This window comes from Panthera pardus, unplaced genomic scaffold (assembly GCF_024362965.1).
Source record: "Panthera pardus isolate Hobbes unplaced genomic scaffold, ASM2436296v1 HiC_scaffold_17, whole genome shotgun sequence".
Classification (NCBI taxonomy): domain Eukaryota; kingdom Metazoa; phylum Chordata; class Mammalia; order Carnivora; family Felidae; genus Panthera; species Panthera pardus.
In genome coordinates this window covers 140,000,613-140,026,220 of record NW_026526732.1, presented here as the reverse complement: position 1 = coordinate 140,026,220, position 25,608 = coordinate 140,000,613, and the positions used below count along the sequence as shown (strand labels likewise).

General features: G+C 44.6%; 2 protein-coding genes across 10 annotated transcripts in view; both read right to left on the bottom strand.

Annotated features, from left to right (window-relative positions):
- USP49 (ubiquitin specific peptidase 49) overlaps nt 1-15,781 on the bottom strand; it is a 91,553-nt gene extending 75,772 nt beyond the window's left edge. For 3 of the 8 annotated variants that reach the window (XM_053905013.1, XM_053905017.1, XM_053905018.1), the window contains exons 1-2: nt 8,474-8,520; nt 4,921-5,002 (exon numbers count right to left, since the gene is read on the bottom strand). The gene's annotated coding sequence lies outside the window, so the exon portion shown is untranslated. Of the gene's footprint in view, nt 1-4,920; nt 5,003-7,068; nt 8,074-8,280; nt 8,411-8,473; nt 8,521-15,667 lie in introns of those variants that run through there. The other 5 variants (XM_053905014.1, XM_053905012.1, XM_053905016.1 and 2 more) reach the window with 5 other exon arrangements.
- MED20 (mediator complex subunit 20) lies at nt 14,305-25,587 on the bottom strand. Of its 2 annotated transcripts, none has more exons than XM_019457121.2 (4): nt 25,417-25,587; nt 22,486-22,640; nt 18,031-18,284; nt 14,305-16,156 (listed from the first exon to the last, which is right to left on the bottom strand). In XM_019457121.2, exons 1-4 carry the CDS (start codon nt 25,443-25,445, stop codon nt 15,941-15,943), a joined length of 654 nt encoding a protein of 217 aa, XP_019312666.1. In that variant the 5' UTR covers nt 25,446-25,587; the 3' UTR covers nt 14,305-15,940. The 2 variants fall into 2 exon arrangements, with proteins under 2 accessions (XP_019312666.1, XP_053761001.1); XM_053905026.1 differs by lacking the exon at nt 25,417-25,587 and adding an exon at nt 25,224-25,361.
- Nucleotides 25,588-25,608: the final 21 nt, after the last annotated feature.

Here is a 25,608-nt window from a genome sequence, read left to right as displayed (position 1 = left end):
TTCTTTTAAGGGTATATTTAATTCCATAGTCAGGTACTCACTTTGTCATCTTTACTTACTCATGACACTCCTGTGTGTGATGCCTACTTCAATGATATTTTGTTTTGTATGAAATGTTGCTTATCAATCTGACCTTCGACCTCTTTTAGAGGTTAAAGCACAAGAGTATAATTAGTGTCTAGCCATGAACATCCAATATAATTAAGACAACTAATATTTGTAATTGTATTAGAACACAGAAAGAGGAGAGTAAGAGAAGTAGATGTTAGCAATGGCCCATCCATAGGGATATTCTAAACATTCTAGATTATGAAAACAAAACACTAATGAAGCTCCCAAATACTCTATAAATGCTTACATAAATGTGATGTCTTCTGTTCATGAATGCCGATTCACTGTCAAGGGCTAGATGTCTATGATTATAATGCTATTAGCAATGATGGCCGAAGTGAGCTATTCACACATTTTCTTACCTAATTTTCTTTGTGGCCACCTCCAGGAAACAATTTTTGTCAGAGAGACTCTAATTAGCTCTAACAGGGACTTAGACCTTATTATCCTGATAAATTAGTATCTATAATTGCAAAACTAAGTATCACAAATTATCTAGCATTCTAGAAAGGTTTTGGCTCAAAACTGATGTATCAGTAAACCCCTCGCTACTGTTTCTTTAATTCTCAATTAAAATTTATATTCGTGGGGTGCCTGGGTGGCTCAGTCGGTTGAGCATCCGACTTCAGCTCAGGTCATGATCTCGCAGTTCGTGAGTTCAAGCCCCGCGCCGGGCTCTGTGCTGACAGCTCGGAGCCTGGAGCCTGCTTTGGATTCCATGTCTCCCTCTCTCTGCCCCTTCCCCGCTCACGCTCTGTCTCTATCTCTCAAAAATGAATAAATGTCAAAAAAAATTTTTTTTAAATAATAAAATAAAGTTTATATTCTTCATAGAACAAACTGATACTTAAGACTTTATTTCAAAGTCAAAAACTCTTGCTACTTTACTATGTCCACATGGCCCGGACCCACGAGCACACGACAGATACTACACATCCTCTTTCCCATGTCAGAGACTGGCAGAAAGAGATAGAGCAGGGGGCAGGAAAGAGCAGAACACCAGTGTGTGACAAAGTGCTCAAGCCAGGCTATAAATTATCTTTTGGTCACCCATGGCTGCATTTTGAAAAGCTGACACAGAGGTAGGACCTATCCTTCCCTTGGAGGAATACAAGTATCATATGAAAGCATCTCCCTAACTCACTAACAAAAGAGCTTTGCTCCCACCCCTCACCCAACTTGCCCAATGAGAGAAGCACTGCTGGGTTCTAAAGGCAACAAGACGCTCTGTATTCTGACAATGGGAGGGAGGAATGAAGACTAGCTTCCTGGGCTCTGAACTCTGCCAGGCTGTCCTGCTAATCCTTCCCAAATCCCACAATGTTGGGGTGGGGGTGGGGGACAGAACAGACAACAATCCAAAACTGAATCAAGGATAGTAGCTCTGGATTACAGGAGGTTATAACATTCCTCTTTGAATGGGGGCGGAGTGGCCAGTGAGACTGTCGCAGTGCATATACAAAACCCTGTACATTTATAAAAACATAAGATAAAAATACATTTTATCCTTGATCCTTCTGATGTGGTAACCAACATCTGCCCCCAAATCATTTGCCAGCCCAGGCTGCACGGAAGGCACACAGTAGCAGGCATTTTCACACAGTGAGGCTGGAAGAGATGCTCCTAGAGTGTAAATTACTAATTAGCTCAATAGAAGACAAAGAGAGAAAATACCTGTCACAGGATGCTGTTTACAGCCTGACATATAATAAAAACAACCCTGAAAATTTCAGAAGAGTGCCTTACTTTTCAGACTTCTATTAACATGTAAATGGCAAAGAAACAGTATTATAGTCTTTAAAAACTGCCCATGTCTCAGAAACAATAATGTATGACTGGAAAGAATGCTTTCCAAATAATTTGTAATTTTCTCATCCTTATGAAAGCTAAGTGTTTCTAATTATTACAATCAGCTTTAATAAGGAGCTATATCTCATAGCTTTGATGATCATTTAAAGAGTTGGGGGTGGGGGTGGGGGTGGTATGTATTTTACACACATCAGAATACAGCTAATAGTCCCTTCACTGAAATTGAACAGGCCTCATTTTGCAGCTCATGCTTTTATGAAATGGACTGGCTACCATTTTAATAACAATTGAGGATGAGCTGGAAGATAGTAGCAGGGATGGGGTCAGTTAAATCTCCTTATACGATGACAACTGAAATGACTACCAAAATTTGAGTTTATTTTGGGTGAAGGTAATAGTATGTTAAGATATTTATATTCATCCCTCTACCATGAGGCACATCTATCTGTATTAATTGCAACCAATGTTCTTAAGGAAGTGCATTTTGTACTTAGATTTCTTCCAGCTCCTTGATGCTACGTAAAGATCTTCAGTATACGTATTTCACCTAAATATGTTGCAGTCATGGTGATGATGGCTCCTGTCTTCACATAATAATCACCCATACATCATTAAAAGCTATCACATCCTGGGGCGCCTGGGTGGCGCAGTCGGTTAAGCGTCCGACTTCAGCCAGGTCACGATCTCGCGGTCCGCGAGTTCGAGCCCCGCGTCAGGCTCTGGGCTGATGGCTCGGAGCCTGGAGCCTGTTTCCGATTCTGTGTCTCCCTCTCTCTCTGCCCCTCCCCCGTTCATGCCCCGTTCATGCTCTGTCTCTCTCTGTCCCAAAAATAAATTAAAAACGTTGAAAAAAAATTAAAAAAAAAAAAAAAAAAGCTATCACATCCTGAAGATGCCCTTGTGTGTGAACACAACATGCCAGGTACTAAGAAGGTCCCCAACAGAGATGTACACCAAGACACGGTTTTTGCTGATGAGGGAGGGGCCTATACACTTGTTGTTCACAGGTAAAAGAATGTTTTTCAAGACACACTGAAGAAAATAAACCATAAACCCCCCAAATCCACTCTCAATCCAACCTTGAGACTCCTTCGCCTCAGAAGATTAACTAAAATCAAACATACTAACTTGCTGATACATTCAAAGATTCTTCCCTTTTCTTTTGAAAATTAAGGCCTTCCTATCCACTTTTTTTTTTCAAATTTGCTTGAAAGATACTCCAGTGAAAGAAAATGATAAAGCAAATGGGGCAAAATGTAAACAATTGGTAAATGTGAGTAAGTGTATAGAGAAGTTCCTTGTGGCATCTTTGCAACTTTTCCATAAGCTTGAAACATTGTACAAATTATCACAAGCCACACACACAGACAAAGAGTATTAACAACAGAAGCTCTCTCACAGGGCTGTTGAGAGTTTCAAACAATTCACATACTTAGTTCATGCTGGGCACTTAGTAAACACTAATTATCAGTTATTTTAAAAAATAAGTGGATCAACTATAACAAACGAACCACTCTGGTGAGGAATGCTGATAATGGGGGAGGCTCTGCATGTGTGGGGATGGTGGTATATAGGAAACCTCTGCACCTTCCTCTCAATTTTGCTAAGAACCTAAAGCTGCTCTAAACAAACGAAGTCCTGGGGTACCTGGGTGGCTCAGGCAGCTAAACATCTGACTTAAGCTCAGATCATGATCTCACGGTTCATGGGTTCGAGCCCCGCCATCAGGCTCTGGACTGACAGCTCAGAGTCTGGAGCCTGCTTTGGATTCTGTCTCTCCCTCTCTCTCTGCCCTTCCCCGAGTCACGCTTGCTCGCTCGCTCGCTCTCTCTCTCTCTCTCAAAAGTAAAAAAAAAAAAAAAAAAAAAGTCTTAATAAAAAAAAGAGTGGTCCAATTTGTTTAACCAAATTAAAGCATACATAAATATACATAGTATATTACTTACACAGACACGCATAAAGAGAAGACAGTGAAAAACCAGAGTCTGAACAGATTTTGCTTATGGATATCTGCATTAAAATTGGAGTTCCGCTTTTCCTCAATGGGCAACAATCCCTCAACTGCAAACCTGTATGGTTTATAACAAGTCCTTTTTTTATGTGAAAAAGGTAGATAGCTAACCATTTATCTGCAGTGCAGTCAGGCATTTTATTGGTTTTGGGTTGTCTTATGAATGCAACTTTTTAATGAAAACACAAGGGCATGTAAGAACCCGGATGTAATCTTTGCATTAGACATAGCCCTTCTGGTGTTTGTCCCAGTTTCCCCACCTAGAAAGCTACTGAAGAAAGGTTAATAACAGAACCACAGGGACAATTTAAGGATTGGCAAACAAAACAGGTTAAGGGATAAAATAAACTAACACTGTTTAATCTGGAGAAGAGCATGCTGACGAATCACCTCACAACAGTCAAGTAGAGGTAATACCAGAGCACAGACTGCCTGCAAAATGCCAAGGTTCAAATCTTATGCCCACCACTTGGTAGAATTCTAGAAAGAAAGAAAGAAAGAAAGAAAGAAAGAAAGAAAGAAAGAAAGAAAGGGAGGAAGAAAGAAAGAAATGAAATGAAATGTCTGAGTGTAACCTTGAGGTTTTATTAAATGATTAAAAGTCCTTTAATCTGAAGGAGTCTTTATTTCATCACATGTAAAACAGGAACAGTGATAGTGCCAACCTCACAGGATTGCTACGAGTAGTAAATGAGTTACAGTCTGCAAAGAGCTTACATCGGTGGCTAGCATAAAAGTATATACATGGGCAGCTACTATTATTAAGTTTATGAAGAACTAGAGTCTACTTAATATTATAATAAACAAATATTTTTACTCAATTGAGAATGAGGCAACAGAGAACAAACAAAATTACAGCATTAGGTGCATGCTAGCTAGAAGGCAGATTGTCCTAATAGAGAAAATAATTAAATACTGGAAAAGATTAGCTACAGAGGTTGCCACATTATCTCTGAAGATTTATGAAAATAGCATAAATGTTTATCTACCTGGGATGATTTAAGTGGGATATTGACTGAAGTTGCAGGATAAACTAGAGGTCCTTTCAAGGTCTCTTCCCATCCAAAGAATCTACGATTAATCAGAAAAACATTTAAGTACGTACAACCTCTTCATTCAAATCCAAACATATAACTTAAACGTTTTTTGCTTAACAAATAAGATTATAACCAAAATAAAGTTCAGTTGAGTAGAATTTACTTGATAAACAAATGAAAATAAAGCTTACATTTATCATTGGGAGTCCTTATTGATCAACAGTATTATTTGAACTAAAAGATTACCCATTTTCAGTTTTAGAAATATCAACAGAGCAATAACCATTCTCAATGAAAATTAGTGATTTAGCACACTATAGTAGCATATAGAAACAAAAGACAGGACCCTAATGGACTCTTTCCCTTGGTTGACCGTATAGTTCAACTATTTTCTTTTTCATCAACATCACATAAGTCTAAAATAATTTATATAAAGACATCGTGTATAAAACAACTACACTATAAAAATGTCAATACCATAAACAGAGTGAAACCTAATAGTAATGCCAAACATAATGCAGACAGCAAGGGAATATGCGCGAACATCCTACAGAAACAGTTACCTCATAGAAAAGTTACTCTTAAATTTGAAAGTTCACATTTCAGACTGATCCTCTTGAAATTGAGCAGCAAAAATAGTAATTTTTAAAAATTTCCTGTTAAATTACAAAATCAATGGAGTCATCTTGAACATCTGCTTACGAGAATCCAGATTCCATGAACACAGCAGCTGAATCCAAATAGATTTTAGGTTCTGAGTTATTGACATAGATTAATAACCAGTGTTTCTGATACCCACTAATCAAAACATAATTTTGCTGTTACAAATGCCACCAGTCTAATCATTGCTATTTACACAGACACCCACAAAACAGTGGTAATTCAAAATTTACACAACTTTGAAAAAAAATTTCTTTGTGTATCTGACACTAATGAAATAACCTCAAGTAAGATTCTCAAGATCAGTTTGCATTTTTCCTTGTTAATGATAGCTATCCTAAATTACAGCACCATCAAATAAAAAGTAATAATCGGTCATATTCTTAGTTAAATGTAAAAGCTTCAGAATAAAAGTCATCAAAACAAAACAGTAGGAATAATCTAAATTTTGTCCCAAATTTCTCAACTACCTTTTAATTTCCAGAAGTGTCTTAAAAATCAAAAGCTTCTTGGAAATTAATATTAATACGGCCTTCTTTATTCACAACCACAAAACAGGAGAGCCAGTGGAGCTGTCCAGGGCTCCAGCTTGCATTACCATATAGAGGCTTTTTCATGATAAAAATTACCTATAAACTCATTATTTAACCTAGAAAAGAAGTCCCACTCTAAAATCCTCCACTATTCTACAAATCTCCCTTTCTTTACTCCATTTAGTTAAATGGGTGAGTTACTTACTATAGTGTGAAATGTCCCACATAAAGCTAAAGGCAGCTTAGGAACTCAAAGCCCTCACAGTCTGGATTTAAATCTCTTCCCCAGCAAACTTCCCCGGTTGGTTTATCTGCCTTCTTCTGAAATGATTTCTCAATATTCTCCAGCCACCATAAAACAATTACGCAGAAATCTAGTTGATTAATCAAAACAAAAAGATGTTCATCTTTCTCGATCTCCACAACAGTGGGCTCTCCATTGAAAATGGAAATGTTGTCGATAAAGCACTCTGCCCAGTGCTGTCAGGTACAACCCTCCTACAACAACACTATCACACCACATAGGCACAGCCACACTGTACATAAATACAACCCGTATTCCCATTATCACAACACTAGCAAAATGCAGAGGTTTTCAGCACTGAGCTGACGCTTCATCATTCACAGAAGAACAAAATCAAATCAAAATGGGTCTCATCTTTTCAAAGTGGACATGAAAGTCGAATTAAAAGCAATGAAGGGTAGAAGCAGATTCAAGATACCCTGAAGGGGAAAAAAGGTTTCTGGAATTTCCTACTTTTATGGACAAAAGAACTCACAATTTCAACACACTTAACAGTTCTCTTCTCAACAAAGAATTCCCTTCCTGCACATGACCCCCCCCCCCCTCCACGTCCACTCTGACTTTCCAGTTTTTACCCCTATCTCTAGGTCTCTTTTCACTCACCATGGTTCCTCCTCTTCTGCACCAAAGGCTCCCTACACTTGGTCCTTCACTACAGCACCTGTGCCCTGACCCATGCAGACCTTCCCTAGCATCTCCCCACAACATGCACATCTGACTCCCACCCCTGTGCAGGCTAGCCCAGTTCTTCCTCCAGCAGGACTTCTCCAGCTTCCCTTAACCCTGTTCTCGTCCCTTACACCCCATCTCATCCTTGAAATCCCGGGGCCCAGCTCTTCCTTGCTCCTCTCACCATCCGCTTTCAGCCCTGTCTCTCCACCTCATTGTTTTTACCTTGGATCTGGCTAAACCTCGTCAATTAACACAATTCCCCAGTTACCCTGTCCCAGCCCGCCATCACTTCTTTACACCCTTACTCTCTTCTCCTTTCAGCTTGTCTGGTCCCAGAATTGTCCTATTAACGCCCCACCTCTCATCCCGGTTTCCTTTCACCCTTCCACTACGCTTATTCCTAACTCCATCTGGTACTCGTCCAGTGTCTCATTCACCCGCCCTCACTTTCAAGAATTTACACCCATCGCCCACCCACTAACCCATACCTTTCTCAGAACCTCACGATTCCCACCCCACCGCGGGTCCTAGTCCTTCGGCTCCTCTCGCTCTGCACTAGTTCACACCCTTGTCACGTCTGGCTCTTAATCACTCTCTCTCCTCTACTCCCAACTATCACCCCAGCTCTGGCCCTCCTTGCCTTCCACTTCCAACTCTTACCCCAGCACCCTCACCCTGTCACGATCCCCTACAAAGCTCTCCTTCTCCAACCTGTGCTCTTAACACCTAACCCCAGTCTCGGTCTGCCGAACCTCATTCCCGGCCGGCTTCCTGAACACCCACCCTGGGTTTTGCCTCCTTCCTACCTCCTTGGCTGGCTTTTTCTCACTCCTCTTCTCCCAGCCTTCTAACCCTTTCTCCCCTTAATCCTTCTCATCTCATTCTTAGACCCGTTCCCCCCAACCGCCCCCGAGCCTTCCTTCGCTTCTCCCCTCAAGCCTTTTTTTTTTTTTTTTTTTTTTTAACCCTCAAGCCAGTCTTCGCCCACCCCGCCAAAATAAAGCGCCGGCCCGCCCCGTCTGCCGGCTCTCGCCTCCGCCGGCCCCCGCCCCGGGCGCCCCCCAGCCCGCCGGCGCCGCGGTCCCGCCCCCTGCCGCCGCTCCTCCCGCCCGCAAGGCGCGCGCCGCCTTTGTCGCCCCTCACCCGGTGTGTGAGGATTTGGCTTCTTTAAAGGGGTGGGCCAGTGTGCCGGAGACTCCTGTCCCCGCCTCCGAGTCTTAGAATGGGCTCCCTGGCCGTCGCGTCCTCCCCGGTCCCAGTCCCCCCACCCCCTGGAGCTACCCCCTTGGCTGCCTCCCTACCTCCTCCGCCCCCTCCCTGACCCCCCTCTATTTACCGCCATCATCAGCACGCGCGAGCTGTCACCAGGGCGCGAGACAACCGAACCCGGCCCCGCCCCCTGCCCTCCCATTGGCCCGCCCGCCGGAGCCCCGCCCCCCGGGCCCCGCATTGCGCCAACGGCGCAGCGCTGGGCCCCGACCACGACACAGACTGCCTCTCCGAGGGTTCGCGCCGCGGGCGCAAAGTTTAGGGTTAGCCACCAACGTGCGGCCAATTTGAGCCTGGCGTAACGGGCGGCGGCGTAGAAGGGCGTTGTGAATCGCGGGTCGAAGTTTGGTTGAAGCACAGAAGGGTAAATAAGGAGGTTTCCAGACAAAGAGACTCTTAAAGGTACAGAGTCTTAAGGCTGTCCCTCCTCCTTAAAGGGCCAGCGACTCTCCGAGCCCATCTCCGCCCCCTTCTCCACAGCACTTCAGCCCGCGGAGCAGTGAAGGAATTCTACATTAGTTCTCCGCACATTTTTTGGAGCTCCTTTAACATCTGTCCCCACTGCCAAGGGGGGAAACCTTTCTCACTATTTGGTCTCCTTTTTTGTTTTGTTATGTTAAAAGACTAAGTTACTGCTAACTGTGCCGTTCCGAAAGAAGCAGCCTCCGAACTTGGGGGTTTTCTGAGGCAGCGTTTGCAAAAGTTACTATTGGCTCCCAGACGAGTGAGCACGTGTCTGACTTTTGCCACTGATGACCCAGGCGGGACCCAGCTGTTTTATGGAAATCCCCCAAGGAAGAGGTTCACAGCCAAAGCCTTAAATTTAGCAGACTGTCGGGACGGAGACCACAAGAAAACAACAGCGACGATTTCTACTAGGCTTTTCTGCCTCTAAAAAGGCTTCCTCTAGAGGCTGCATTGTTCTGACGTTACCCACCCCCCCACACACACACAAATTACAAACAACACACCAACACGGTTACATCACCCAACACAAGGCTAAAGCAGGTAAAGTCTTACATGTAAATAGAAGGACAAGGAAAAGAAATAAACATGGGTTATCAGCTACACTGGTTCAAGGCTGCACACTTGCCAATATGAAGTAGAGAAGCACAAAAGCTAAAGACCAAAATAAGAAGGGAGAAACAGCGAGTGCATGTGTAAGCATGAAACCACAATGTCTGCAGCCAAGCGTGCGTTAAGTGTAAAAACGTGTTCAAAGGTAATTACCCTGGACATTTTAAAGAGGTTTGATGATGGAAGGAAAGGACCTTGATTGATTTGATTGATTTGGTGAAGATCTGCCATGTGGTTCAAGAGCTCAAAAAGTAAGATCTAAAATTTAGCATTCCCTTTGTTGTCTTTAATTAATTTCTTTTTAAAATTCTTACCTTACATTGTAACTCAATTATCAATTTTTCTCCCCTTACTCTGCAACCCCCTCCAATTATTGGAGATTAGATTGTATCTTATCTAATGTTAATTCCTTAACAAAGTGCCTAATGGGTAATAGGTGCTTTTGAGTGAAAGGTTTTGGAGCCACTTAAGACTTCCAAAGGAAAGGGTGTTCTCAAAATAGCATAGTCTAGGGCATAAAGATTCTCAATGCCCTGAGCATGTATTGGATCAGTGGTTCTCAAAGTGTGGCCTGTGGAGCCCTGAGACTCTTCCACAGGGTCCCTACCAAACTTGTTTTCATAATAAGACATTATTTGCCTTTGTCACCATTATGGTATTTGCACTGATGATACAAAAGTAACAATGGGCAAAAATGAGCACATTTCAAGTCAATAGCACTCAATTATGCTATCAAAGTACTCTTCGCTACCACTCATTCACTGAAAAAAATAATACTCATTTCACTTTGGAAGTCATAGCCCGACGCGGGGCTCAATCTCATGAACCATTGAGAACTCATGACCTGAGCTGAAATCAAGAGTTGGATGCTTAACGGACTGAGCCACCCAGGCGCCCCCCGTTATAAGTTTTAATAAGGCAACTATCAATAGATAGACATAAACTAAAGCTCTTTGGAACTTTTAAAAGTGTCAAGGAGTCCTGAGACTAAAAAGTTTGGGAATTGTATATTAGATGGAAGCAGAAATAAGAAGGCTATTTTAGATATTCAAATATGAGAAGGCTCGGCAGCAGAGCCAACAAGGTTTTAGCGTAGCTTCAGAGTTAAGTGCTTCAGTGGTTCATTAATGAGGAATGCAAAATAGAATCAGGAGCACTGAGCCTCCTTTAAAGACATAACTGGTAATGAAATGTGATCACAACACACATGGTACGACACAAAAACAGTTCAGAGACAGGAACAACTAAGACCTGGGAGCCGAGGGGAAACAGGGATGGATGTGTTCCACAAAGAGTAAGTATATAGACAACTGTACCTCAACATTTTTTTTTTCCTAAACAGAGATTCTTTTCCTTCAGGTTGCAGAAGAACAAGTAAAATCTTATCACTGTGAATAAATTTTAAAAACAGAGTTCCATGCTCCAGAGATGGGCCACACAACTGTGCTCGCTGATCTGGCTACAAACAATATACCTGTACTATGTATACCTTCTTGGGACCCTCCCTCACTGCTCATTCTCTATTATAATAGCATTCTTTCCACTGGGGGAGAATTTTACCTGCCACCAAGCAGTATGACCTCATAACGTCCCATCTTTTTTTTTTTAAGATTTTATTTTTAAGTAATCTCTACACCCAATGTGGGGTTTGAACTCACAACTCGAGATCAAGAGTCACATGCTCTTCCTACTGAGTTAGCCAGGCACCCCCATAACATCCCATCTTAGCCATCCTAACCAAACACCAGTACCTTCAGCACCATTACAAAGACGCCAGTGCAGAAAGGGCATCTCCTTGCCGACAAAGCTTTTGACATCTATTCTCCCTTGAGCCCCTCAACAAGCCTATGAAACATGGAATGTAGGCATCATTATTTCCCACTTTACTGATAAGACCCAGAAAGGCCAAGTTGACTTGGAGTTGCCTGGTAAGTTCAGGACAGTCCTATGGCCAGCACCGGGCCAATTGTGCCCTAAAGTGGTGCTCTCTCTCCTTTAGTAGTTGCCTCGGAATACCCGTCACCTCCACATCCCTAGCTTTGCTTTTCCTACACAACAAAAGATTTCTAATATTGAATTCTGCCTTGGGACAGTCTAGGATATATAAATGTGCTCCCTAAATTCTCTTTTTTAAAGCCCCCAAAGAAATTTCAGCAGAATTCATATTAACCTTAAAAAACAGGTCTATGCCATCTGATGGGGCAGGAATGTGATAGAAAATAAAACAGAATGCAAGAGAGTTAGGAATCTTTGCCCTAAGAGTTCCAAGAACTTTTTTTTACTTGCTAATTTCATCACAGAGGCAAGGAACTATTTCTCTGCCTCATCAATCACATCATTCTGAACAATGAAAATATACTCATTATGCCAAAATTCCATTACAACAGAATAATTTTCAGATCCCACAGAGTGCGTTATAATGGAAGAGTAACTCCTGGGGCCACAGAGAAAGCTATAAAGATTCTTCATACATATTCACCCCCACCCACTTCTAAAAGGTTGTGTGCATGTGTACATAGAAACAAAAGGAGAATGGGGAACCAATAGGAAAGGTAAGAATAGGCACAGTCCTGCTTCCCAGACTGACCGAAAGACCTGAAGGTCTATGAAATGAAGGAGGGAAACCCCTGGATGAGACCTCAGAGGAGAGGTCCAAGTGGCAGGGGAAGATCTTACACATAATAAGCCAGCAGGACATATTTCCCATCTGCTTTACCTTGGCCTTCATGTTTCCTTTCAAAAGCTGTTTTTCTAGAGATCCTTTTTTGGACCACAGATCTTTGAGATACTCTAACAAACCCTATAAATCCTAGTCCCCCAAAACTACACATATATATATATATACACAAAACCGTGTCTGATTTCAAGGCATCTCAGGCCTCTCAGGACTGCCCTTGGGGGGGTTAGGCTGTTGGAAGTTAGTACTGCTACTTCAGAGTTATCATTTGCTCATACTCCAGCACTAATAATAAACTCCCTCATTAAGCACAATAGAGTCTCCACAATCCAGGAGGGAATGGACAGGTATGTTCTGTTTTGTTCCATTTCTGTCTCAGAGTCACTGAGAAAACAGATGAAATAAATACACAGGGAAGGGATTTCCCTAGATGAAGGCAAGTCAAGGTTGCATGAACTCTGGGGGGGATAATGTAAAGTTCTGAGTCCTGAACGATGGTCAAACTAGGTGAGCTAAAGGGTCCTTTGTAACCCCACAGACTGATTTTGGGATGTTCTACACAATGGCAGAAACTCTACCTTGGGGGAAGAGTCCACCCTCAAGAAGAGACTGCTCGAAGTCCAAGGACACCAACCCCCAGGAGAGGACCACACTTGTAACGCAACTGGTTTCAGCCATGCCACATGGCACTTGTGATTGGGGCCTGCAGCCCATGGAGACCAGACAGCAGCAGGTATAGAGAGGGACGCTGTGGCAGGGGAAAGGCAATATTGGGAATTCCAGGTGTGCACCTGGGAGACAGTGAGGCCATATATCAGTCCTGCCTAGCTCCAGATCTTGAAAATGTTCAGCATGTTGCCCTTCCTAAGTTCTCAGAGTCTCAACTCTGGACACCTGAGGGCATGCTTAGGTGGGACTTTCTAACTGCTCCCCTTACCATCCAGGATTTGGAGAGAATTTCACTACCTCCTCCTGGAGCCTCAGAATGAATACTGGACACACCGGGTTGGGGCAGACCTGGCGGAGGAGAGGAGTGGTCAGTCTCTAGGTATTCCTTCAGTGGAGCAGGGACACCAATAGATGGTGGAGGAAAGATGACCACTTGGTACTCAAGATCTGAAGCAAGCAAGTGGGAGGCAGCCTGGGAACAGGGGAACAGAGAATCACAACAGCACAGGAGCCCGGCGGAAAACACAGCCAGAGCAGGAACCACTAACGAATACAAGAGATGGATTAGACACAAGTGGAATACGGGCTTCCCTAAATCCCTTCTGCTTTTTTTGCCTTCTGCTGTCACACATCTTGCCATGTGCAGGCATCACTTGTGGAAGAACTTAATGGTTTCTGTAAAGGGACTCTTTCTTTAAAATTAAACCTCATCCCAGGGAATAAAGTGCTAGTTCTGCTTTTGTCCAATATACACTGGAGGAATGACATGGCACCATAGACACCCAGGTGCCCCACTTTGACATATTGTGGTAGCCAGGAGTCCCAAGTCAGAAGTCTGGTCCCAACTCCAGCCTCATCTCAGCGTGACCTCTTTGGGAGCCACCACCTCCCCATTTCATGGTAAAGGAAAACCAAAGGAGCCCTACAGCTGCCCTGCATAGCTCTGACAGCTGAGGTTAGCAGATTCCTACATGGCTCTGGCAAAGGTACCCACCCAGGTGACATGTTAGCAGGGTCCCAGAAATTTCCCAGTTTATGTTCTTTTGGGGGTGGCTACAGATGGGGAGAGCGGCAAAGCATCTGGAAGCAAAGGAAGGAGATTTAGGAAGACAGGCTGGTATAGAAAGAAAAACATCAGATTTAAACCCCAAAATATCGCATCTCCATTTACTGGCTGCATTTAAGTTCTCATTTATAAAGTGAGCATCTGACTTCAGCTCAGGTCATGATCTCACAGTTCATGGGGACAGCCCAGAGCCTGGAGCCTGTTTCAGATTCTGTGTCTCCCTCTCTCTCTGCCCCTCCCCTGCTTGTTCTCTGTCTCTGTCTCTCAAAAATAAATGTTAAAAAAAGTTAAAAAAAAAAAAAATACATTATATTCAAAATGCTATCTCAAAAAATATTTGAGATAGCCTACAGAAAAATACAAAGATAAAGCTGGACAAGAGCAAATATAAATCAGAAGGCCAAAAACAGAAGATCTATGCATTTTATTGTGTGTAAATGACATCTAAAACATACCTCAATTTAAAGAAGCAAAAACCAAAGAAACAAACAAAAAAGCCAGAGGAGGAGAACAAAAAATGCAGATGGCAGGTCCTGCAGTTTCAAAGTTAAACTGAGCTTCCTGCCAGCCAAAGCTAAAAGGGAAACACGACCACTACCTAATTCTTATTGTAGAGGCTTCAGATCTGAAATAATGGCTCTCTGGTACCTTCAATGAGGGGCAGAATCCTTGGGGACAACTCTGTAGTATGTACAGTAACATGTGTCCTAAGGCCGTCCCTGACTGGATATATCAATGTTGGCCCAACTGAACATTTCTGTGGTAGGAGTCGGGTAAGCAGGTAATGTAAGTCAAAGGAGAAGCTTGGAGGCTCAAATGAGATGAGGACAAAGAGCTCAGGAAACTGTGAACCCTTAGGTGAGGGGCGCAGAATTGACTGCCCAGGGTGACTAAGCCAGCTAAACACGAAAGTGACTCTGGCATCAGCCCTATCCCAATGCAATTCATAAACAAATGGCTTAGTTACACGGGGTGCTCTCCAAAATAGCAACCAAAGCCACTCCTGGGCATATCCATTGAGCTTCACATAGCAGAGGGCCCTGACTGGGCCCCCACATCCATTTTCTCCTTCATCTTTTAGTCACAGAAGCTCCTGAGTTTTAACTGGACACATGGCCACCCAAATAACGGGCTTGTGTCCCAGCGTCCCTTTCAGCAGAGTGTGGCCACACTGATTTGAGAGACTCCAGGTCATAGCCTTTAAAAAGAAACTGCTTTGTTCTCTCTTTCCCTGGTGTATAGTAGACACAGAGCTGAGGAGTCTGCTTTGACCCTGAGGGCAAGGTCAACACCCAGGACTGGCTGAACAACAAGACAGAAGGAAGCTGAGGTTCTGGTGACCTTGTACAGCTAAATCTGTCTTGGACCATCTGATTACATCTGTACTATTTGAAGAGCAAAAAATAAACTTTTGCTAAAAGCCACTGTACTTTTGGTTCTCTTTGTTATAGCAGCTTAGCCTGTGGCTTAATGTAATTCACAACAGAATGGAAAGATGTCAGAGGGAGATTCCCAAGGACTCAGGCAACACCCTAGAAAAGTCAACTCACAATTCACTTCAGCAAGCAGGTCAGAAAATGATAGCCATCACACTAAGTTATGCCTTCTACTCCTTCTCCAAGAGAGGCCCAACCGCATCCCTGGAGTAGAGGAAGAGGCCTTTATTACAGCCCGGCCCAGCCTGTCCACTGCGGGCCCCGGCCAAATCCTCAACAGCTGGAGATACAGACTGCTTTCCCCACCAACACTAGGCAGGGACAGCCCTGTCCTACCTTTTCCCCTAAAGCAGGAAAGCTCCACACTTCTCCACTCTTCATAATTACCATTCTTGAGAACAGGCCAAGTCCAGTAAGGCGTGGGGTGAAGCAGCTGCTGGGGGGCTGTGTGTGAGGGTCAGGGGAGGGGAGTCCAAATCCCCAGAACAAAAGTCACAGCTGGGAAGAGGGAGGGAAGCTTCCATGTCTGCCCTGGGTTTCTGGGGGGCGGCACCTGCTCCTCCTGTGTAGTCCCCTGGTGGCAGAGCTCAGCTGGGTAGCTGCCAGCCACTAGCGAATGCCAGCCACGGGCACCTGCTGCTGCTTGCGGATCTTGTTGAAGAGTTCCATGTACTGGGCCATGGTGTCTGCCGGGCCGTAGACGGCATCGTGTCTGTTCCCAAACACTGCAGGAGCCCCTGGTGTGTGGCTGCCTAGAAAACTCTGTAGAAACTCGAGCAGCAGGTTCCAGCAGTCACTAGCTACCACACAAGGGCCATACTCTACCTGGAGACCAAAAGAACAGAGAACAAAGTTAAGTGAGGGCAAGGACAAGGTCTCCTGCTTCTCTTGCACCTCTTGCACCCTGCTCCCATGTTCCCCAAACCCCAGCAAAAGACAAACACCTTCTAACACAGTGTTGATCCATAGGAAATAGTCAACCCAAACACTAGGGATTCGACACACCCAGCATCATTCCCTTTAGGCATCTCAGACATTCTCATCTTGGGAGTTACCAACCCACGGCCCAACCCATAAGACCCAGGCCCCTTCTGGTGATCTCAGAACTGTATGTTCTGGTATGTTGCATGAAGATCCCAGGAGAGCTCAGGAAAATGTTTATATGTCTGAGTGTGATTGTGTGTCTGTGTGTGTGTGTGTGTGTGTGTGTGTGTATCCATAGTGTGCAAAGTAGACACCCATATTTGAAATATTTTCAAGACCAAACATGACTCCCAAGATAGACCCCACCTGACCCTAAGAAGTAATTTCCCAAACAATGTGGCAGGGGCCAAAGATTATACATCTTAGACTTTCTCATTCCTTTCTCCTAATTTTTCACCAGATGGCAGAAAAAATAATTAGTAACATAAGTGGAAACGAGGAAAGAAATAACTGGGATGTATTTGTACCACAAAGTTGGAAACATAAAGGAGAAGTGAACAGTGGGTTCCCAGTGGGTCTCAGCAAATCCAAGGCATATCACAAGCTGAAAGGGGTCAGGAAATCTTGACCCCAGAGGTCCCTGGAGTATCAAAGTAGTAATTCCTGCTAAGGCCCTTTACTCTACCTGGAATGCCTTGTGGGCCTTATCTATCCCCACATCTCTACATTTTTAAGTCCCTCTTTACATGTTACTCTTGCAGAAAGCATCCCAATCCCCAAAGTCAATGCTTTCATTGGCCTGAATTCCCAGAGCAATCTGGGCCTTTTTTATGGCATTTCTTAAAGACTAACTTCAAAAACAGTTTGTGTGGGGGCGCCTGACTGGCTCAGTCGTTTAAGTGTCTGACTTCAGCTCAGGTCGTGATCTCACAGTTTGTGAGTTCAAGCCCCTTGTGGGGCTTGCTGACAGCTCAGAGTCTGGAGCCTGCTTCAGATTCTGTGTTTCCATCTCTCTCTGCCCCTCCCCCACTCAAGCGCGCACGCACGCGCGCGCACACACACACACACACACTCTCTCTCTCTCTCTCTTTCAAATATAAATGATAACAATAATAAAAAGTTTGTGTGTTTCAGCTTCGCTAGCTTACTAAATTACACATTTTCAAAAAGCAAGCCCTGTAGCTTACCTATTTTTTTTTTTTTATCTCACACAGTGCTGGGCACAACAGATTGAGGAATTTCACTGGTCCCAAAGCCAGCTACTGCCACACTCCCTCTTTGTCATCTTCAATATATAACCCAGAGATGAAGTCACCACACACACATACCTCTTTTCATCATGAAAGTTGACAGCATGTCAAAAGGAAAGGCTCATCAATGCTACACAGCCTTCCAGACTTATCTTGCAGGGTACTGTGGAGAGGTGTACAGGCACACGATTTAGGGCCCACCTCTCAAAAGTTACCTGCACCAAAACTTGTCCTGGTCTGCTCCAGTCCTTGTGATGGGTGACCAGTCCCTCCACATCACAATTCACTGGTCTCCCTTGACTATCCCTTCCCTTCTCCAGCAAGACAGCCTTCCTAAGCTTTCTCCCTGTTGTGACCCCAGCTTCCCATTCCCACCCTGAGCCACAGCCTGAATGATTAAAGAAAGGCTAAAAGATGCCCTGGAGACAGGGATCAGGGAGAAATATAAACACCTGTTTGCATTCAGAGGGATGTGGAAATCTACAGAGCCCTTTAACAGATACTGCTATTTCCCCAAAGTCTTACCTCTACGGAGATGCCTCGGGCACTGGGCCCCATGGTAACTGTGCCCACCTTCACTAGGAAGTCACAGTACTGGTAACGGGTACCCCGGGTCTCAATCTTGCTAGCCTTGGCACTCTGGAAAAAGCCCTTGAGCTTCACCATTAGCACATCGAAGTTGGTGTCAGCAATGAGGCAAGGGCCATTCTCAAAGAGGGCGAAGCAGCTCAAAGGGTACTCTGAGTTGTGCATCACGTACATCAGCTTCCCAGCCTGACCTGCAGGGACAGAGATCCTATTGGCATCAAGACCTTCATCTGCAAACCCCAGGACAGAGTCAAAGGCGTGGAACAAGGCCAGATGGCATTGTGCCATTACCTCAGCGATCTTGGAAGGAGATGGGGCAGGGGGGAATCCCCTCACTAACAGTCTTTTCCAGAGAGGAAAGGAGACGAACGGCAGGCAAGGCAGCATGTGGTAAAACCTCACCCCACAGAAAACGTGAGGAGCAAGGAAACTTTGATAGCAACTGCTAACAGTTTAGTTAAGTTCTTAAGAGGGATGGGCTCACAGATGGATGTTTAATGATGATGATCAATGATGATGATCGATGACCGACACAGACTTCACATACAGTCTTCTGTATGATCATTTCTTGCAGAATAGGGACAATGAAGTAAAATTAACAACACCTGAGTATACCAAATGAAGCAAATGCTCTCTTTTCTGTCCATCCCTTCCTCCCTTGGCCTCCTCCCTGAGACACAAAGATGGCCCCACAGAAGCAGCAAAGGGGAGGATCTGAGCTTGAGGCTGGAAAGGTAGGCCAGAGTGAAGCTGTGATAAGTCTTGTTTTCCAAGCCTCAGGAAGTATGGACTTTACCCTGAAGGCACTGATGAACCCTTGGAGTACTTTAAGATATCAGCTGACTTGGGAAGCAATCGGCACAATCGCAGAAAGAACTCAGGATCTGGAATCAGAAGGTCTAGTTTTGAGCCCCAGTCACCCCTTCCAATTTCTGAAAAATGAAATTTCTCATTGATTACACTAGAGATTTTTCTGCAAGAAGGAAGGAAAGCTACATATATTTGGTTAACTAAGAAACGGAAAGCAAGATCCACTCCCCCCTTATATACTACAAGAGTCAATGGATAGACAAAGACAATCCCAAGTATTTAAGACTTACCTATTCAAATATTTATTAAGTACTTAACTATCCCCAACATCGTGCTAGGGTTTAAGAGGCAGGTTTAAGAGATTTAAGTAGAGAACATAGAAGCTGGCCTCAGGAAGCTGACACTCTCACTGGCAACAGGGGAAAGACCAAAGTGCGTATGTGGAATAGACCAGAAGTCTTTTTGGAAGGAAGAACAGAGCCGGAAGAAATCAAAGTGGGCAAGAGTCAGCAGGAAACATGTTCATGGAGAAAAGAGGACTACGTACCCTATGAAGAGAGGATAGAGTTCAGCCACACTGAGAAGGAAAGATATTCTAGACAAGGATGAGAGTTTAACAGTGGAAAAGAGGAGATGGGGTGGAGGGGCCGCTATACAGGCCTCTACTCTGCTGCCGCTTCCGGAACTCAGGCCCTGCGCCAACCTCCCCCCACATCCCTCCTCACTGCTTGTTGCCAATTCATACGTTTCACCTCCTGCTAAATCCAGTGCAAAACATTTCAACCCTCCAAAAGGACAAAAAAGAAAAAAAAAAAAAAGACATCCAAAGCTGATCTGTCATTCTGTTCTTATGCAAACTCACTGTAAGTACTTAATTCATAACTATGTAAGTCTGAGAGTGTTCTTACTGTCTTGAAAATATTTTGACAGTCAACTGAGGTTTTTTTAATGAAGGCACTGCCAGTTGTTTATAACAATAATAATTTTTTTTAAGTTTACTTATTTTGAGAGAGTGCGTGCACAAGAGCAGGGGAGGCACAGAGAGAGAGAGGGAGACAGAGAATCCCCAAGCAGGCTCCTGGCTGTCAGTGATGAGCCCAACAAGGGACTGCATCTCATGAACTGTGAGATCATGACTTGGGCTGAAATCAAGAGTTGGACGCTCGGGACACCTGGGTGGCTCAGTTGGTTAAGCATCCGACTCTTGGTTTTAGCTCAGGTCATGATCTCATGGTTCGTGGATTCCAGCCCTGCATCAGGCTCTGTGCTGACAGTGTACAACCTGCTTGGGATTCCGTCTCCCTCTCTCTCTACCCCTCCCTTGTACTCCCGCTCTCTCTCAAAAATAAATAAATAAACGTTTAAGAAAAAAAAAAAAAAAAAGAGTTGGATGCTCAACCGACTGAGCCACGCAGGTGCCTGACAATAGCATGTTTTGAATCTCAACAGAGTATTTCCGTATCTGCACACACTTGTGAAGCAAGCAGAACCAGTGTCACTGTCCCCCTGTTACAGACAAGGAAAATGAAGCTAATGGGTTCTGGACCAGCAGCAGCAGCACCACCAACTGGGAACTTAATGGAAATGCAGATTCTCTGTCCCAGCCCACGCTTACTGAGTGGGAAACCCTGGAGGGGCCCAGCAATCAGTTGTGACTGAGCCCTCTGGGTGATGTTAATGCTGGTCCCTATGAGAACTTGTGATCCAAAGGCACAGAGCCAGTAAGGAACAGAACTGGACCTCCAATCCAGGCCTTCTGACCTTAAGTTTACTGCTCCTTCCATTCTACCCCGCTGTCTGCCACGAATGTGTCCTCTCCCCAACTAGACTGTGCCTCCTTGAAGAGTAAAGGTCAGATTAGGAAAACAAAGCCCGTAACAGGTAGTGTCATCGACGTAGTATGCCATCTTATATCTATGCACAAATGTTTTGGTTTCCAAATGCTTTCACAACAATTCTCTTTTAATTCCTACATCCTTCCTACTGAAGGCAAAACTAATAGTAACACTGTGATCTTATTGATGCTGAAACTCCACAGAGCTCTGATTTATCAAATATTTATTACATTTACAACCTCAGCTCTAAGTGCTTTGCACATACTAATTTAATTAGCACAACAACACTAGGAGATCAGTACTATGATATTTTCACTGTACAAATGACAGAAATGTACTGGGAAGGTACAGAAACAGAGCCCATAGCAGACAGTTTCATTAGAAGGGATTTAATACAGGGAACAAAATACAGGGGTTGGAAAAACTGAAAAAACAAATGGTGAGGCCGCCCAAATATTAGGAACACAGGGATGTACTACTATCCTTAAGGCTGGAAGGAGAAAGAGAAGATGTGCTGTCATTAAAGCCAGACAAGAGGGCCACCCAGCAGGAGCTAAAACCAAGGAAGAGACACTGCCACAGCCAGAGATCCAGAGACACGGCCCAAAGCAGAGGGAGAGGAGGAGATATTGTGCTCTCCCTTTCTTCTGTCCTCTAACCTTCCCCAGTGCAGTAACTGGCCAAAGGTAACTAAAAAGGGGCCAGCAAATGTTTGAAGGGGAGGTGAGGGTAATGGATCCATGGAGAAATAGGCAAATGACCAGCACAGCAACAGTCAAAGGTTGTGGGAGTTCCCTAAGTTACAGCTAGTATGTGACCAGAACTCAGTTCTCTGGTTCCATGATCTAGGCTCTTAATCACTGTGCTTTGGAACTGTCCTAAGTCAAGTAACTGCAGAGCCAAGACTAAGAGAACCCAGGTTCCCTAACTCACATTCAAAGATTCTTCTGGGGCAGTGGGTGACTCAGGTGGTTAAGCATCTGACTCTTGATTTCGGCTCAGGTCATGATCTCACGATTTCGTGAGTTCCAGCCCCACAAAGGGCTGTTAGCGCAGAACCTGCTTGAGATTCTCCCTCTTTGTCTGCCCCTCCCCCCACTTGCATTTTCTCTCTCTCTCTCTCTCTCTCAAAATAAATAAACTTAAAAAAAAAAAAAAGATTCTCTTTGTCTCTCTACCTACACCACCAATCATCCACAGTCCATCTCACCTCTCAATATATTTAAAATAAAAGTTGATTCACTGGTCAAGGTTATGCCAATGAGGTATCCAAGACTACTAGCTAGGTGTGGGAATCAGAAAGCCTTTCTGTAGAAAGTTCTAAACACTCTAAAGCTGTGAAAGAATCATATACAAAGACTTCTGAGCCTAAAAGGAGTCTTTCTCAAACTTAAAAGGGTGCTTAATGATCCTCAAGGGAGCTGGCTGAAATGTAACTGAGGCCTGTAGCTCCAGTCCAGTCAGTAAGCAGGGCCAGGACTCTGCACCTTTAACAAGTAACCCAGGTGATTAGATGCAGAGGCAGTTAGCCAGTGACCAATCCCCCCGAGAAACGCAGCTCTAAAAGTGAGAAGTGCAAAAACACCAAAACACGGGCCCCGTATAAGAGATGAAGGACGAAGAATTAACGAATTCAGAAACACCGTCTGCCACATGTTCGAGAATAACCACCCTTTACAAAAGAGCATAAAGAACTCAGTGAACCCGAATGTCAATCAACTCCAAGCCAAGGTTGCATCTCACTGACCTTGGCTGCCAAGAGTGGAGGCGGCTGTGTGGTAGGTCTCACAATCCACACAAAATGTTCCTTGTTTCTCTGCCCCAAGCATCTCCAGTTTCCGGGTGAGGAGCTCCACGGTCTGCTGGACACTCTTGCCCTCAGCCACAGGCATCTGGGACACACTAGAAGGGAGAGGACCCAATCATCAGTATCCAGAAGCACATGTGCACTCATTGAGCCACTCATTTGCCCACAGACTCACAGCTCTTCAGGGCCAGGAGTTACCTTAAGAGACCACCTACCCTGATCTTCTTTCTCATTTTAAAGACAAGGAGAGAGAGGCTCAAGTCCCTGAGAGCTCCACTAAGAACTACAGCACAGGTCTAAGGACACTCACACCAGTGCAGTGAACGTCCTATCACACCACTTTCCCAAGTGTGACATGTGTGCCAACGTTCAAGAGGTTTTAGGTGGCACACAGACTGAGCATTCCCTAACATTAAGTCATATGAGAAAAGAACATCCTTTGCAATTCCTTCAGTTCTGACTATACCAGGAAAACCTCAATTTGGGGTATGTTTTTACCAAGTCTCTAACACTTTGAACGGGCGCTGTCCAGTAGAGTAGCCACAAGCCACACGTGGCTTTTTACACTGAAACTAATAAACTAAGTTAAATTAAAAATTCAACTCCCTGGGGCACCTGGGTGGCTCAGTTGGTTAAGCGACCAACTTCAGCTCAGGTCATGATCTTGCAGTTTGTGAGTTCGAGCCCCGCATCGGGCTCTGTGCTGACAGGTCAGAGACGGGAGCCTACTTCAGATTCTGTGTCTCTCTCTCTCTCTGCCCCTCCTCCGCTCACGCTCTATGTCTCTGTCTCTCAATAATAAATAAATGTTAAAAATTCAACTCCCCACCTGCACGATCCACATTTCTAAGGCTCAAAAGCCACATGTGACTAGAAGCCAGTGTATTAGACAATGTTGTTATAGAACATTTCTGTCATTGGCAACTTCTTTTCAACAGCCCCAGGATCAAAGAGAAAGTAAGCCTCAAGTTTATAATCTTTAGGAATGAGAGGCAACAGTATGTACACAAATTTAATCCAAACAATGAAATAAAAATGTTCAAGATTTCCTTCTATGGTGAGTAAAACTGGCTCCCCCTTTAGAGTAGTAGGTAACAATCATTAGGCACAAACCATGTGCCAGACCATTCCCAAAGGCCTTTAGATGAATTAACTGTGAATCCTCACAAAAGCCCTATAAGATGAGCTGTTAATTATCTCCTTGCTACAAATGAGTAAACTGAAGTGGAGAGGGGTTGAGTAACTCGCGAAGGGCCACACAGCTTGATGTAGTGTAGCCAAGATTCAAAGCCAGGCAAGCTGGCTCTATGTCTGTGCTATACTAGACCGCTTCCTTAGGGTTGTAATTGCCTTTTAAAATATTTTTAAGGAAAAGAAATGGATTCGAAAGAAAACATTAATAAGTAGTACAGGTGGTACCTAACTGTAAAAAAACCACGTTAGTGAATTTTGGAAGATACTACATTACTTTATGATCAACTAAATGAAGGTATAAGAATGGAGTCCTGTAACTAAAAATTGTCACTACTCTCCATCAGAAAAAGCACTCATAAGTAAGGATGATGATATGCCTTATTGTGAAACATTGTAAAAGTGATATTATGGGGGGAGTCAGAAGTCCCAGGAGTGTGAAAACTTGATTAAGGGTCCCAACAGACTGACAGCCCATTCCTTCTGTCTTCTACTGAAAGAACAGGGGCTCCCAGGGTTCCAAGCCACTATGCTACAAACTTTTCATTCCATTCCTCACACATCCCCCTTGCACTAGAGGATTTGTAAAAGGTTCATGATGTCCACTGTAAACAACAAAGGTGACGTCATGGACAAACCGACAAGAACCTGAGCTGCAGGAAAGAGTGGTCTCCCCCAGGCTCTTATGCAAGAAGCTTCCAACCACTGACTTCAGATATCCTAACCTCCAGCTCTCTCTGACTGGAAAGATGCTAATACTAAATATTCAAAACAAAACAAAGCAATCCCTGAAATCTAGCATTTTGGAACTAAGGCCTGCAAGAGCAGTAGGCCCATACCTTCCTCTGCCACCCTGAATTATATCATGTTAGAGATAAAAAGTCCATAAAAACTAGACCGTGTAATTAAACACAGAGGGAGACGGATCCCCAAGAGGTGACGCGCCTGAACCCCAATCTAACTGCCAGCAGCTTTTTCTCTAGACCCACTAGCTTAAAACGGCCACACCACAACCAGACACGGGCTGGTCTTAACTGCTTTAGGCGGCTGTAGGAAGCAGCAGGAGAAAACCTAAAAAAAAAAAGATGGTTTCCCCATGGCCTATCCCCCACTCCCTCCAGCCTCGCCGGCAGACTGAGTCCTAGTCCGGACATCCTATTTCCGACCCTTAAGTTTCACTCCGGGCAGCCCTATGGCCTCATGGGAAGGAAGAAAAAGGGAAGGAGGTACACAACCACCGATGGGCTCCTGGGATAAAACCTTTCACTTGCCGCCTTCCAGGAAGCACCGGAGCATCTTCAAGCAAATAAGGCCGGAAAAACCGCAGCCCTTACAGTGTCTCCCTCACCCACACATTCCGAAGACATCTTGCTCAGCTCGTGCGGGGAGGCAGACCCTGGTCCCGCTCCTCCTCCCGGGTACACGCCAGGCTCCGAGGGCCTTTCCCGACCCCAAACGCCGCCCTACAAAGTCCCTTGGGGTCCTACCAAGTCACTCCCATGGTATCGGACCAGCAAGGTTGGCAGGAACAAACAGTTGATTCGCAGCGTTCTCCAGCCACCCACACTAAGTGAAGACCCCCCCCAACGAAAGCTTCGGCCGAGGGAGTGCAACGGAAATGACGTAAAAACAGAGCGCCCAGTAGACGCGCTCATGAGGAACAGGGGCGGGTCTAGGCACCTCCTGGGTGACGCCTCCGGTGACGTCATGGCTCCCAGCTCCAAGTTCACGTTTTGCTGGGCACAGAAGGTCTAGATCCATGAAGGTAGAAAGTCATGGCTCGGACTGCCACCACTTCGAGAAGCCAGCGTTAAGTGCAATGAGATCATTCGGAAGTCCAGATCCAGGACCCGTGAGCTCTTTTAGGGGGTG